The 16,785-nt window shown below is 41.3% G+C and overlaps 1 protein-coding gene across 1 annotated transcript in view; it reads right to left on the bottom strand.

Moving 5' to 3' along the window:
* Svep1 (sushi, von Willebrand factor type A, EGF and pentraxin domain containing 1) overlaps positions 1-16,785 on the bottom strand; it is a 238,188-nt gene that overhangs the window by 11,537 nt on the left and 209,866 nt on the right. Inside the window, exons 42-44 of the mRNA XM_017803637.2 lie at positions 12,542-12,715; positions 10,949-11,125; positions 1,684-1,854 (exon numbers count right to left, since the gene is read on the bottom strand). Coding sequence (XP_017659126.1) covers positions 1,684-1,854; positions 10,949-11,125; positions 12,542-12,715 — 522 coding nt within the window. The remainder of the gene's footprint in view (positions 1-1,683; positions 1,855-10,948; positions 11,126-12,541; positions 12,716-16,785) is intronic.

Below are 16,785 nucleotides of genomic sequence, written 5' to 3'. Positions count from 1 at the left end.
TCACTTTTTCATGACACCTTGTTTTTGTACATGCTGTAATTTTATCTGTCTGAAAATAATTATCTTCACCCCTTATCTTTTCTTGCTGAACTTTGTCTCCTTCATGAAGACCCAATTCAACTGTCTCTTTCTCAGGGAGACAATTCTTACACTTGCCTCCCGAGTCACAAGTACACAGCTCACAGCTTTTCACTCCTGTTTATCCCAGCACTCTGAAACTCAGCTGGCCTCCAGGACATGTATCCTCAAGCCATCAATCACCCATCACAGTCTATGCAGGATTTTTCTCTTATCTGTCTTCCTGCTTCTTCCATCTTCCCCAGGAGGGTCAAAATGTCTGATGCTTCCATATTTTCAATTGGTGCTGATATTGTTGAAAAATTTTCCTCTGGTTCCCAGGTTAATTTTCGGGGAGCCTGGTGGACTTTCTTATGTCCCCCTAGACATTATTTCCCAGGATCTTAGAAAAAAACACTCTTTTTTTATTTGGTCTTTTTGAGACAGGGCCTCCCTGTAGCCCCAGCTGTCCTGGAACTCACTATGTAGACCAGGCTGACCTTGAACTCACAGAGATCCACCTGCCTCTGCCTCCCAAGTGCTGGGGCTACAGGCGTGTGCCACCATGCCCAGCGAAACCACTCTTAGGTCTAAAATCTTCCCCATAGTCTCTAGAATAGTGGTTTCCCTTTGTGGTCTAAGTTAAGCCATGTAATAGGTAGATGTGATTCCTTACAGTGGGACAATTCCTATAGACTCACAATCCCTAGGATGTGAACCCTAAGCCAGACAAGCTGATGCCATGGTGTTAATAGGCAAACTGTGTTCATCTGAAAGTCCCTACCCTCTACAATTGTATTCAGATGACTGGGTCTATTTCCCAAGAGGCTTCAGCTGTTCTACAGTGGTGCCTATTAAGCATCAGAGAGCCATTGCATCAACCACTTCATGCTGTCCTGATTGGAAGTGATTGGCCTAGGAGAACAGGAATCAGAAAGTGCCCAGTCTTCATTCTCACATCTGATTTTGGTAAATCCTGGGCTATAATGAAGCTAACCCACTTTAGAACATCATGTCGTACATTCTCTTACATCCCATGGGCTGTTGATCTCATTTCTCATTGCTATTTCTCTGTAATAATCAGTCTCCTTTCTCCTATAATATCCCTGCATCTTTGAGATTTGTAGCATTCACCCATTGACTTCCTCAATGCTCCCCAAGTCATTAAGGGCTTTGACATTTGCACTTCAAATCCAAATCTGACCATTGTCCATGTAGACAACTCGCTCACCAACTTTATTGTTCTTTTAGTTTTGTGATTGTGACTGCTGCATGGTTGTGCATAGTTCTTGACTACTAGCAGATATTTTTAAAATAAATGAAATAATTGAGATTTTCAAAAAATCATGCTATTAGGAAGGTTTAAGTTCTAGAAGAATGTATTTTGATACCTCTTTACCTTTTTTCTTGAAATTTTGCAGAATTTCAAGAATAGAACTTCAGAGTTCTATGTACAAGATTTCAGAATACAAACCATAAAGTTAAGGAAAATGGTGCAGCTGTTAAGCTAAATTTAAAGCCAAGGAAAATCAAAGTAGCATGTGTACTAATTGTTCGTGATATTGGATTTATGCACACATATCCTTGCAGCTTCACTAAGAAACAGCCATTCAAATATTTCCTTACCTCTGCAAATAGGAGGCGATGTCCATGTTCCATTTTCTAGGCAAACACTTCTCAGGGAACCTTCCAACATGTACCCACTATAACAGGAGTAGGTGATCATGTCTCCATATTGGTAGTGTACACCTCGAGCAATTGCATTTTCCACATGTGCTGGTGGACCACATGAAATTTCTATAGGAAATCAAAAATAGGAATTAAGCCTATACTAGTAACCCAGATTGAAAACACAACCTTACCATGGAGACTGAATTAATTTAAAGAGCAAAAGTAAAATGCATAAAGGAAACATTTCACATGAAAAATGTCTAGAATAGTATGAACTGAAAGAATAATCGACTGGTGCTCACAATTAAATGTACAAGATCAAAGGATTTTTGTACTGTCATTCAAATGGTCAGGCTGAGCTATCTGAAACTGAAGGAAAGCAGCATGGAGGAGACCAGGATAGAGCTCTTATTCCTCAACAAGGAGATGGCTGCCTGAAAGAGTCAATACAGGATGCTTATTATATTAGCACAGAAAAAGCAGGAGGATAGCAGCCCACCACTTCTGAGTAATGATCGTGAATTATGACATTTTTATTACTGGCATCGAACAAATGCTCAATATATATTTTGGAAACAAAATGAATACTGAGAGTGGTCTGTGGATGTGGTTTATGACACTCAACACTTCTTTTCAAAACTGTAAAATACTCATGTTCTTTTGGGACATATGTGAGATGGAATAGCCATCCTTTTTCAATGGCATTTCAATGGCATCTTCAACACACGCACACACACACACACACACACACACACACACACACATACATATGATATTTTTGAGACAGAGTCTCTCTGTAGCCCCAGCTGGCCTGGAACTCACTATGTAGACCAGGCTAGCCTCAAACTCACAGAGATCCACCTGCCTCTGCCTCCTGAGTGCTGGGATTAAAGGCATGCGCCACCACACCTAGCCTTGTGCTGTATACTTAAATAAAAGTTTTTATAACTAAATTTGTTTAGAAGATTTTTATAAGATGTCTTAAGATAATTCTGGGGTGGGTTACAAGTCAAAGTTGAGTAGGAGACAGGTTGCTAGTCAGTATAAATCTTCCTTTTGGATGACCAGACTTTATGAACTGGCTTTAAAAAAGTTATTTTTTGGCTGGAGAGATGGCTCAACAGTTAAGAACACTGACTGTTCTTGTAGAAGACCTGGGTTTGATTCCCAGCACCCACATGGCAGCTAACAGCTGTCTGTAACTCCAGCACCACGGAATCCAACATCTTCTTCTGTCCTCTGTAGGCATTGCATGACATGGGTACACTTAACATACATGCAGGCATAACAGTCATACACATAAAATAAAAATAATAAATAAAATATTTTTTTAAAAAGTTACAGAGAGACCTTGTCTCAAAAAGACCAAAAAAAAAGTTATTTTGTTATCATTGTCCTATTAAAATTTGGTAGAGGAAATGCTAAATTTTGTATGATTTTTCTAAATTTTATTTTAATTTTCCTAGGCAAAATGTACCATAAACTGGAAAGAAAGAAATGAAGAAAATGTCCCTTTGCTCAGACAAGTGGGGAAGGACAGACAAGTGCTACACACGACCTTGGGTGAGCTGCATTATGAGTGGATCCTGTACTGCAGACACTGAAGAATATGGCTGTGTTTACTACTGATAGGGTCTGAATTGTAGTGAAAGTGGCATTTGGACTAGGCTATAAAATGTGATGGATCAGAGGGAAAACAGTTCCAAGACTGGGACAACAACCGTGTACAAAGATCATGGGAAACGCACGGTTGGTTTGTAGCAATTTGATAATCAAAGTTTGGATTTCAGACCACTTACATGAGGATCACCTGGGGTTCTTATTCAACATGCACATTTCTGGCATTTCCGACTTCTGAACTTGCATTTTACATACCTTCCCTGGGTGACTCGCAAGTACATTAAATTTTAATCACTGATTTGTGGGACAAATAGCAGAAGCAGGTAGAGAGAATGAGGAAGGCTGCTGCCTAGGCAAAGAAAGAAAATTTGGTTCTAATCCAAAACTTCCTGTTTGATAGAAAATGCAAAGGAGGCTGGAGGATTAACAGTGGAAGCTGTGTCCTCTCCAGGCAACCTGTGGTCCTCTCTAGCATACTGAGGAATCATTGGGCATGCATGGAAGGAACATTTGTAACAAGAGCATATCTCTTCCTGCTCTTACTTCCAGTGGTCTGAATGGTAAGTCTTGGGAGCCAATACCAAGGTAAGGTATGTGGGCAGAATGAGGCCACTTGGCCTGGTTCGCTTCAAGCTGGTGGCTTTAAATTAGACTACAAGGCCAAAGGGAAATCTAACATGCATATAGTTTGTTCTTTCACTTTTGTTAGGAATAGAGCTTTTGAGAACTAAGTCCTGACTCAAAATATAGTACACAGTTTTCTGGAGCAAAAAAATCAATTTTTTAATGCAGCAATAGGCTGCTAGTTAAAATTGCAGGGAGTTGAGCTACTGGGCATTTCTTCCTATCTGGAAAAACTGCTGATGCAGTATACACTGATTGATTTATTCTTGAAAACAAACACATACAATAGGTATTATAACTACTATTAACAAATGAGAGCTCCATGATTCAGAGAAGATAAGGCATTTGTGTAAGCTCGTAGTTAAAATCTTGGAGGGAAGAATTCTTCACACCCATATTCTTTATCTCATTAATTGGAGTGCAACGCTTCTCAAGATGGAAAGCAATGTGAGCATAATATCTTTATACATTGTGTAGCCCAGTACCTTGCATGTGGTTAGGCCCAATGCATACTTTTATTATTGCTGTCAAGGGAGTAGCTTGGGCATCAAGGGAGCCTGGAGAGTGGGCAGTTGAATAGGGCGATATCGAAGGTGGAAGTAGGGAGTGATCATTAAGTGATGTCAGGAGATATCACAAGGTAAGCAAGAGAAGTCTCTAGATTGCCAAAGGCACTATTATAGCCTGGGTGGGTCAACCTGGTGCTAGATCAGAAGTTCTCAAAATCAGCAGCCTTTAACCCAAGTACTCGGGAGGCAGAGGCAGGCAGATCTCTGTGAGTTCAAGGCCAGCCTGGTCTACATAGCAAGTTCCAGGCCATCTGGGGCTACAGGGAGACCCTGTCTCAAAAATACTAAAAAAAAGAAAAAAAAAAATTAGCTGCTTGGATGGGTTAACATGGTGCTATGCCAGCAAACACCAAAATTACAAGCATAGTGAGTACCAGGCCAGTTGGGGCTACAGGGAGACCCTGTCTCAAAAATACTAAAAAAAAGAAAAAAAAAATTAGCTGCTTGGATGGGTTAACATGGTGCTATGCCAGCAATCCTCAAAATTAGCAGGATGGATCATCATGATGCTAGACCAACAGTCTTCAAATTATGGTTCCTGGACCAGCAGCATTCATCTTTTAGTTACTTTTCTCATCACCAAGAACAGAATGCTTGATAGAAACAAGTTAAGAGATGAAGGGCTTATCTTGGCTCATGTTTCAGAGGGTTCGGTCTATGGAAGTTGGACTCAGTGCTTGGACAGTACATCGTGGCTGAGGAGAGACATGGTAGAGATGATTCTTTTCCTCATAATAAACAGGAAGCTGAGGGAGAGACAGAATGGGGCCAGGGACAAGGTGTCCCCAAGGTCCTGCCCCCAGTAACTGACTTTCATTGAGTAGGCCCTACCTCCTAAATTTTCCATGACCTCTCAAAATAGTGTAACTAGCAATGAACCATCAGTGGGGACATTTCATATTCAAAACATAACAATCAGCAATACCCAGGAACTGTCAGAAATTAAGATTATTAGGCCTTGTCCCAGACCTACTGAATCAGAAACTCTGGGGTAGATCCCAGCTATCTGTTTCACTTTTAAAGTGGCTCTGCGGTAGGCTGAAAGTTGAAAACCACCATGGGATAAATTTTGTATCCATAAAGTGTTGGGGGACCCTGATGCTAAGGTTGTAGTCCTCTATGTGTGGATAGCTCTAAGGGGCTTAGCACCATATGGAAGGACTCCATTTCTCAGTGGGGGCCTCCTGCTGTCTGCCTGACTTACCTGGAAAGTGCCACCAAGCATGGATGCCTGACCTTATTTGGAACATGACTTTTGGCATAGTTACCTGCAATAAAACTGCCCCCAGTTTTTTTCTATATGATAATTAGGCATTGCCCTATAGTCAATGATAGGATCCCCCTACCACATGTAAATAAAACACACTATGGGCACCTATCAGCTGAAGCTTTGGCTGCTGCCTCCACACTATATTTTCCCTGACCCCCACTGAATAAACGGAGCTATATCATTGAATCTGACCCCCGGAAAGTCTTTTCCGTCATGCTCACTGGCCGTCCTGAACCTGTTCGTCGCTTCTGCTCCCTTGGTCCTCATGGATCAGTGGCCAATGGCCCTCGAGGGGAGGGAGAGACCCACAGCTGGTGCCCAAATGTGAGGCTCCTGGAACACATGGAGTTTGTGAGTACCCCCTCTCTCCAACATGGTAACGGCAGGTTTGCCTTAAGCCATCCCACCCTTGAGGATTGGCCGTCTCTCCTTTTTCCTCCTTTTATTTTCGGTCTTAGTCTTCACGTGGGATCATTGAAGAAGAAAAAGCAATTGAGGCTTTCTGATCAGGGTTACCCCCTGATGTTAGCCAAAGGCTCTTAGCCCTCTGAATGGACCCTGACTGCCCGCCTGGGTGTAGACAAGACCCCTATCTGTACATCTTTCTAATGCAAAAGCTGGTAATACAACGACCAGTTAATTGCTTTTGGAGCCGGTCGCAGGATCTCTTAAATTTGTGGGCAGGCTTGCGCTGTGGACTAGGTGGAATCTCCTGAGGTGTTCCTGCTCAGGTATGTTCCCCTAGGAATCGATGTTTCACCCCTCTTTCCTTTTCTATTTTGAACAACACCCCTAGAAACATAAAATCCCCAAAGTTCTAAGGGATTTTCACACAAGCTTTGAATTAAACTTCTAAAATAACAAACTTCCTTAATCTGTTTTGTTATTTCACCCCTGGGGAACTCAAGCTCAAGTTAAACCAGTTAGGTGAGAATTTAAATTGACCTGCCCTGGACAAAAAGGCACTCAGGCTTCAAGTGCCCCATAACGTAAACAAAAACAAAGGATTTAAAGCGGGTGGCCCATGGAGCACTTAAAGAATTTAAGGCAGCTTGTGCCATAGACAGAGGGAAAAAAGATTTTAAAAGCCATTTTTTCTGTAAACATTTTTGGGGAAGGGGCTCATCAGAGAGGACCACCCCATGTGGAAGGCTTTCTCCTATAGTCCTCCACGCCCCCAGAGGCTTCCTGGTGATAATTTAAATTGACCTGCAGCATGAGAACAAAGGAGGGGTTGGGGGGAGTCTCTCTCTTTCTTTGCTTTACTTTCGGTTACCGCCTTCTTGAGGGTCTGGATATGGTTTGTGGTCAACTGAAGCCTCTTGGTCAGGGCAACTCCCTGATATTGGCCGAAGGCCCCCTGCCCTCTTTCCAGACCTGACAGCCCAACTGGGTGTAGGTAATAACCTTTACAACTATCATAAAAATCTGGTAATGCAGTAACCTGTTAAAAGTCTCAAGGATGGTTGCCTGTTTCTTAAATCTGCAGCTAGGCTTATGTGTGTCAAAACATCTCAATCCCCCAATGGCAGGCTGCCTCGGGAATGTTGAATGCCACTGACAACACTTCCTTTCCTTTCTCTAATGGGAATTCAGTATCACGCCAAAACCCTCCAAATATGCTCCCTTAAAGCCCTACTTAAATCAAGAGGACTTAAGATTTTCCAAAAGGAAGGCTCAAAGAAGACGAATGAAGTATTTCAATTCACACCCTGGATCCTGTCAGCAGACATTTCTGACCCAGAGGTCTGGACCCATGTTGCCTATCTGGCTCATAAAAAGGAAATCCAAGAAAGGCACCATTTTCCCCTTTCCTTCCTCTCCATAATAGCTGCCATCTGACAATGCCTAGGAAACCCACCTAAGGCTGAGGAGAATTTACTAGCACCAGGGGATAATAAAGGGGAGGGTTCAAATGATGAAAAAGACCCTAAAAATTGCCCAACATCAGATTTGACAGACCTAAAAAATAAAGAAAAAAATCCTGAATATTGCCCAGTAACAGATTCAACAGCCCCCAAAATAAAGATTGACCAAGTCAGACAAAAACCACCCATCAACAAAAATAACCTTTACCTCCCTCTTCCCCCCTTACGAATCCTCATGGACTGATTTAACAGACCCAGATGTTAAAACCCAGGCTCCAAAAACTTCTGAAGATTCCCAGATAAATCCCCCTCCCCCTTCACCACCAGAGCCACCATCTGTGGCACCATGCCCCACAGCCATTGAACAGCTCTGTAATCTCAGGGATAATGGGAGTTATTGCCCCCAGGATCCTCAGCCACAATGGCCTCAGGACCCAAAAACCCTGCCTGTAGAAGCTTTCCCCATTAACCTACAAATAACAAGACAATGTCTACTGGCTCGGTACCCCCTCCTGGCAGCTTCGGCCAGCCCCACCCACCCTAATACTATGCTCTGGAGATTTTATGTCAGGGAAACATTTCAAGGAAAAAATCAAATAATCGGAAGCACAGACTGCCCCGTAGTGGGCTTTCAAAAACACATAGAAATCATAATATACCCAAATGCTAGCAGATACAAAACTAATGAATATGTTTGCTTTCCTTTCCGACAGACAGGTCCATCATGCCTCAAGGAAGTTGATACCTATGGGAGCTGCCACTATTTCAATCCCTGTAGGTTGGAACTAGGATTAACTGGGGGATATCAGGGTATAACAGGACAGGAAAGACCCATCTACCTAAAGGATAATAAGTATCTCTATGAGAACCATGACTATTCCCTAATATATGTTGCAGATCCATGGGACGATCGCTGGCGTGTCAGAGTAATGGGAAACTTCTACCCAGATGCATTCTCTAACTACCCTACTGCTGACTTTCATATCTCTTGACAGCTTGTACCTGCAGCTAAGCCTGTGCTAACTCATCATATTATTATTCTGCAGGAAAAACAGAGGACCAGATAAGACCAACTATGTCCTGGAGCCAATACATTCAATATGTTGCTAACTTTCTTCCCTTCACCACCCACCCTAATGCCTCTAACTGTTTCTTTTGTGCATCCAGCAATAGACCTTTACTGACAGCAGTACCAGTTAATACCACCCTTCTTTACCCAGAAACAAAAAAAAGATTTCACTGACTCTCATCTGATGGATATTCCCTTATTCAAACAACTGGCTAACTATCCAATTTGCATTTACAGCAAGAATAAGCCTATTCATTCAAATGCCTCACTAACATTACTATCTCCAGGACAGCACGTATTGCCCCTCCACTTTTTCTATGGTGTAAAGGAAAAGCCCAACACTGTGTTAACTCCTCTTTGTCCACCTTTTGTGTAGCTATAATGATTACTCCCCAGGTGTACCTATTCAAGGAAGAAGAGGCTGCGCTCCTCCTTCACAGCCACCAGCAGAGAGAAATCTTCATCCCCCTGCTGGTGGGACTCGGACTTGCGATCTCTCTGGGTGCTGGAGGTGCTGCGACTGCTGCTATTGTACAAACCCATCACCTGGCAGGAGACTTTTGAGACAAGCTTGACCAGGCAATGGCATCCATGACTGACAGCCTTGAGTCTCCCAACAACAAATGAACTCTCTTGCTGGGGTTGTGCTCCAGAACAGAAGAGCACTAGACTTAATAACTGCTGAACATGGGGGGACATGTATAGTATTGGGAGAGGAATGCTGTTTTTTTGTAAATGAATCAAATGTTGTCGAGGTCTCTTGCTGGGGTTGTGCTCCAGAACAGAAGAGCACTAGACTTAATAACTGCTGAACATGGGGGGACATGTATAGTATTGGGAGAGGAATGCTGTTTTTTTGTAAATGAATCAAATGTTGTCGAGGCCAATGTTAATACTCTCAAAAAACTTCGTAACGATCTATTTTCAAGATTTCAACCCACCAAACAATTAGGTTGGTTTAGTAACCCCCTGTTTTCATGGTTCCTACCCTTTGTTAGCCCCCTGATCATGCTGTGTGTCATTTTGATGCTTGTTTCCTGTTTCATACAATTTCTTCGCTGACAAATTACTGCCATTACAAAAATTACTACCAATCAGGTCATGGCCCATTATGAAACTTTGGATTCTCCCGAGATAGATGAGTTGGCTCTTAAAGCTTGTGATGACACTTCTCTATTGTAAAACAAAATAGGGTGAGATGTTGGGGGACCCTGCTGCTAAGGTTGTAGTCCTCCATGTCTGGATAGCTCTAAGGGGCTCGGCACTATATGGAAGGACTCCCTTTCTCAGCGGGGGCCTCCTGCTCTCTGCCTGACTTACCTTGAAAGTGCCACCAAGCACGGATGCCTGACCTTATGTGGAACATGACCTTTGGCATAGTTACCTGCACTAAAACTGCCCCCAGGTTTTTTCGATATGATAATTAGGTATTGCCCTATAGTCAGATGATAGGATCCCCCTACCACATATAAATAAAACACACTATGGGCACCTATCAGCTGAAGCTTTGGCTGCTGCCTCCACACTATATTTTCCCTGACCCTCACTGAATAAACGGAGCTGTATCATTGAATCTGACCCCCAGAAAGTCTTTTCCGTCATGCTCACTGGCCGTCCTGAACCCGTTCATTGCTTCTGCTCCCTTTGTCCTTGTGGATCAGTGGCCAACGGCCCTTGAGGGGAGGGAGAGACCCACAATAAAGCACTTGCAGCCTATTAAAAGATAATGTAAGGACTCTGATGGTGTGGAGAAAAATACACATTTTAAACTTAGTGTCATGCTTATTCTTAGAAAGTGTGGTTTTCTTTTGATGTTCAATACTCAAAGATCATTTTTGTTTTAAATATTTATACAGACGATAACTATATTAGTGCAGAAATCTAAATACACAGTTTTAAGTTACTTGATTGAAAATTACTTCATAGGGCTGGCAAGATGGCTCAGTAGGTAAAAGCACTTGTATAAACCTGACAAACTGAGTTCAATTCCATGGACACAAAATAGTAGGACAGAACCCACTCTCCTCTGACCTTTGTATGTACACTATGTTTTATGCTCCCTTTGCTCTCACACACACACACAACACACACACACACACAAATAGTAAATAAAACTACATTTAAAACAGAGGAAAGAACCCTCAAAGGTGGGGAAGCATCCCACCCTAATGGACACCACTGGGCTCCACCACTGACTCACTTTCACATTTGGCACTTGTCTGGGTCCATGTCTCATCGGGGTTGCAGGTGATGACACCATGGCCCTTGAGCAGGAAGCCTTCCCTACATTTGATAGTTACATTCTGGTCAACATAAAACTCCTTTTCAGAAAGTAGAGCATTCTCAGGAATCACAAAAGGAACAGGACATGGATTTGCTGTTAAAAAAGAAAAAGGAAATGCTTACTGATATTTTCCCTCTTTTCCTAATTCATTTCTTTGAAGACAAAGTAGATGCTTACAGGGCATGGAATCTCAAAGATAAGAATATGAGTCTTTTGTCTTTTTAAAGTCTGGGTCTCACTATGCAGCCCAGACTGGCCTTAAACTCATGATCCTCCTGACTCAGCCTCCTGAGTGCTGGGACTGCAGACATGTTCTATCATGCCCCACATGAGGCTTTGCAAATGTAGAATTTCAAACATTAAACATAGATTTGCTTGTAATCTACTTGAAATTATTTATAAAGATAAAAATCAGGCATATAAGAAACCAAGGGCTGTATCAGATATTCCCTCAATATTTGAGGGATACTAAGAATCCAGTAAATTCTGTCAAATTACTTTCTTTTGCTGAGCTTCCTTCAGAGGATGGAAGCAGAGACTTGCCAGGCATTTCCACGTGAGTTGAGCATGACTTTAGACCCATACTGCTGTGACCACAACATTAGAACCTCACAGTGACATTTCAAGCCTGATTGATAAAGATAGGCCTATTTCCATAGATTTGGAAAAACACAGGAAGTGACAGTGGTGCTAGGCTTGCTCAGAGCAAGTGTGTGTCATACATATCAACATATACTTCAAGCAATTTCAGTTTTTCTGATTTTAGGTGGGCACAAAATAAGTCTTGGTTGGTGCACTAGGAGTCTACTTAATCCTAGAGGCTCAGTTTTTCCACTACAATACTTGAAACAGTAACCAGCTGTAATTTATATTTGATTTATATTCTTTTCATTCAAGTAGTCAACTTACCTTGCTTTGCTATTGTTATATGTTTTATATTAACATTGTACTTTAAACATGGCTTCTTTCTGTACCTTTTTCTTATCTTAAACAGAATTCACTATACCTTTATTTCAAAATGCTTTCACTAATTTTTATTTTCTCTTAATGCCTAAATTTTATAATCAATCAGGGAGCCTGATAAAAGCTGATTCTTAGACAGGATTTTATAACAATGCAATTAGTTTAAAAATTTCCCATAGAGATTGGAGAGATGACTCAGTGGCTAAGAATACTAGGTGCTCTTGCAGGGGACCTGGGTTCAATCCCAGCACTCACATGGTGGCTAACAATGGTCCATAACTCTAGTTCCAGGGCATCCAATGCCCTCTTTTGACCTCCATGGGCATTGCATGACATGGGTGCACTTGCATACTTGTAGGGAAAACACTCATACATATAAAATAAATAAAATTTTAAAAATTCCCATAATGTTGGGTTTGATGGCCACAGATTACCTTCCCTGGCCCAATCTCACTTATCAGTAATGTTTCCCCTACATTTGAGATCTGTGGGAAGCTAATCATGAAGATGAATGTGAATAGAAGCACTCCTAAACTCAACACACACGTTTGCAGACTGGAGCCGGGTGACTCCAAGTTCCATTTTCAGCACAGTGTGCCTCTGGGCGCCCCTCCAGGCTGTAGCCTCTGTGGCAGGTGTAGACCATGCTGAGTCCAGCTGTGGTGTTTTCCATGGCAGCCTTCCCATTCAGAAACTCAGCTGGAGCTTCACATCTACTCTCTAAGAGGAAGAATAAAGCCTTGTATTAAACACTTTCCCAAATTCTCTTTGCTTTTTTTTTTTATTTTATTTGCTAAAGGTACTTAATGCAGTAGCTATCTGTGTGTGTATGTATATATGTATATATGTATGTATGTATGTATCTGATCTCTTTCTTACTATTGGTCTACTAATGAATGAAATAAGATGCTATTCACTGATAAAGAAAAAAGAAAACATATCTTTGTATTGGATTACTTATCACATGCTCATAACTAAAGATTGTTATTTTGAATTATAAAGTCCAGCTGTCTTTATGTATGTTGTTAATAATGATGGGAGTGATGGAGGTTGAATGTACAGGTGAGTGAAATAAAGGAATCTTATGGCCCTGAACTTTCAATACAATATCAACTTTATTTTTATATAATACTTGTGTTGTAAGCCCAAATATAAATACAGGATGCTCAGATAAATTTGAATGGCATATAGATAACATACATTTCTGGTATAACTATGTCTCAAATATTGTATGGTATATGTTTATATTAAGGTTATTTTTTCATCTGAAATTTAAATTTGGGTATTATATATTTTTTCTTCTAAATCTGGCAACAACTCTGAGATTAGTTCAATTAACAGTTGAAAGAAAATGAGTCTCAGAAAAGTTAAATAACTTGGTCAAGGCCATGCTGTTTATAAAGAGATTGAAAAATGGGCCAGTGAGATGGCTCAGTGAGTGAAGGGACCACACCATGGCTGACCACCTGAGTTCAATCCCCAGGACATGTGAGGTGGAAGGAGAGAACCAACTCCTCAGAGTTGTCTTTGGACCTCCACATGAGCTTGTGGCACACATGCATGCACACACATACAAAATAAATGAATGTTAAAAAGAGGTTGAGGGGGCTGGAGAGATTGCTCAGTGGTTGAGAGCACTGGCTGCTCTTGCAGGGGACCCGGGTTCAGTTCCCAGCACCCACATGGTGGCTAACAACTATCTATAATTTCAGTTCCAGGGGATCTAATGCCCTTTTCTGACTTCTGCAGGCATTGCATGACACAGGTCACAGGTACACTTATACAGGTATACATACAAGCAATATACTCATTCACATATAATAAAAATAAAACATTAAAAAAGAGAGTGAAAAGATAAACATAAAATAAAATATAATGGGAAAGTGTCAACAACAGGAAAGCATGAGCTTGGGGGAAATTAGAATGAAGAACATTTTCCATTGCTTTTTAGGGTAATGCAGACTTTATTACATTAACTAGATTATCATATAGTTATAAAGAATGACCTTGCAGTGATGAGAAAAGTTACTTATAGGAATGTGTGAGAGAAAGGATCTAGACTCTTAAAATGTGGGCTTCAGCCCTCATTTTATAATTTTTGTGGAGGTAGAAGTGATTTAGACCAGAGGTCTTCGATTTTGGCCACACATTTGGCTGGGAAGCCCTTATGCCCAAGGGATCTGTCTCACAGTAAATGAATCAGGATTTCTGCAATATGGCTTGCCTTTTGAGGTTTTAGTAAAAGCTCCCCAAATGGATCCCATACCCACTCAAAAGTGAGGGTCCCTGGATTAGTAGGTGGCTGACTTCTTTGACCTTTTCAGCCTGATGAGTTTTACATGCACTGGGACCATGGATCTTAACCTTGGCTATATTTTGGAAGGCACTATGCTCACCACTATACCTATCAATGCCACACCCTTGGCTGTATTTTGAATCATCCGGAGAGCATTAAAAAGGTACGCCTGTAGTCCCAGCACTTGGGAAGCAGAGGCAGGCGGATCTCTGTGAGTTCAAGGCCAGCCTGGTCTACATAGTGACTTCCAGGACAGCTGGGGCTACAGGGAGACCCTGCTTCAAAAAAACAAAAAAAAAAAAAAAAAAAAGGTTTAGTCACTGGGTTCCACCCCCAGAGGTTCTTAGTTAACTGATATGAGGTGCAGATTGAGCTGAACACTGGGAAGTTTCAAAGATCCCTAGGATGTTTTAATATATTAAAGACTACAAACCATGGGTTCAAGGTGGAACTTCTCCAACTGTACTGTGCATGGAAGTCAACTAGGGGTCTGATTAAAATGTATATTTTGAGGCTGGGTGTGGTGGCACACACCTTTAATCTCAGCACTGGGGAGGCAGAGGCAGGCTGATCTTTGTGAGTTTGAGGCCAGCCTGGTCTAGATAGTGAGTTCCAGGCCAGCTGAGGATATAGGAAGACCCTTTCTCAAAAAGTCAAAAAAAAAAAAAGCATATTTTGATTCAGAAGGATTGGCGTGAAGTCTACAAGTCATGTAAAATGTTCTTCCTTCTGACTTCCTTCAAGCTCACGGCTCCCTGTTCTTGACACTTTCTCATTATATTTTACTTTATAATGAGTTAATTTTTCTTTTTAGAAACAAACTTCTTAAAAAAATTATGTGTGTGATCAAATATATGAACAAATTCAATCATTTCATAAATCATGTAAGGTTTTTACAGATCAGGTGCTCACTCTCTAGACTTTCACTCCTAGAAAGAGTTATAGTTTTTATATATGTAGAAAAAAGGCATGGTAGTACACGCCTTTAATCCCAGCACTCAGGAGGCAGAAGTGGAAGGAACTTTGTGAGTTCCAGTTCAGCCTGGTCTGTACAGCAAGGTTCAGGCCAGTCAGGACTACAGTAGTGAGACCCTGTCTCAGAAAAAAATTATAACATATATCAAAATATTAATAGTTTTTACTCTGAATGGTCATATTAAAATTATTTTTAGGGATGAAGAGACGGCTCAGTGGTTAAGAGCACTAGCTGCTCTTGCAGAAAACCTGAGTTTAGTTCCTAGTACGCACATGGCAACTAACAACTGTCTAGAGGATCTGATGCTCTCTTCTGGCCTCCATGGGCATTGCATGACATGGGTACACTTACATACATGTAAGTAAAACACTCATACACATAAAAAACCCTTTAAAAATTATTTTCCTTGTGTTGTCTAATTTCCTGAAATTGAGTTGTATGACCAATAATCTAAAAGGGAAAGAAACAAAGGCCACATGGAATAAGACCCAGTTTCCTGTTACTATCTTGCATTTCTGTGATAGAAAATACATGAACCACTGTCTTTGTTGTAACTAAACCTGATGTAAAACTAAAAGGATAGCCTGTCAACATGTGAAGGTTTTTAATGCCAGACATATGGGATTCCTTTGTCTCTTGCTTCCATCCCCTACACATACATACAAACACTTTTTTTTTTGTCTTTTTGAGACAGGGTCTACCTGTAGTCCCAGCTGTCCTGGAACTCACTATGTAGACCAGGCTGACCTTGAACTCACAGAGATCCCCCAGCCTCTGCCTCCTGAGTGCAGGGATTAAAGGCGTGCACCACCACCACGCCCAGCTACAAACACTTTTGAATTTGAGCAGTTTAGATAAAGGAATGTTACTGGAGGGGAGTATGTACAATGCATGATATATACGTGTATAAAAATGTCCTTATGCAACAGTACCATGTATAATTAATATAAAACAATTTAAATGATAAATAGCTGGGCATGAGGGCCCCCACTTTTAAGCCCAGCACTTGAGAGGCACTGGTAGGTGGATCTCTGAGAGACTGAGACTGGCCTGGTCTATATATAGTAAGTTCCAAGTTAGACCTTGTCTCAAAAAACTGAAAAAATTCTAGCTGGGTGTGGTGGTGCACGACTTTAATCCCAGCAGAGGCAGGCGGATCTCTGTGAGTTTAAGGCCAGCCTGGTCTACATAGTGAGTTCCAGGCCAGCTAGGGCTACTGGGGGACCCTGTCTCAAAAAGACCAAAAAAATGAAAAAAAATTTAAAAAGTAAATAGAGAATATCCTATGATTGGGACCACATTATATTTTAACATGTGTGATTAAGATATTAAATAAAATACACTTGAAATCAAAATAAACAAATTTTGGAATAATAAAAGTGAAATGCTGTTATCAGGAATGCTTACTAAAGTGCTGAATTGATGCTGCATTTCTGGGATGTCAGATGTTACTGTTAGGGTTCCAAATAGCAGCAGTTTCCCCCCTCCCCAACAGGGACCTCACCTTGACCTTTGGAG

The sequence above is a fragment of the Nannospalax galili genome, unplaced genomic scaffold, assembly GCF_000622305.1.
Source record: "Nannospalax galili isolate Female #2095 unplaced genomic scaffold, S.galili_v1.0 scaffold666, whole genome shotgun sequence".
In the NCBI taxonomy this organism is placed as follows: domain Eukaryota; kingdom Metazoa; phylum Chordata; class Mammalia; order Rodentia; family Spalacidae; genus Nannospalax; species Nannospalax galili.
The sequence above is the reverse complement of the archived record's forward strand: the minus strand, read 5'-3'. Positions and strand labels throughout refer to the sequence as shown.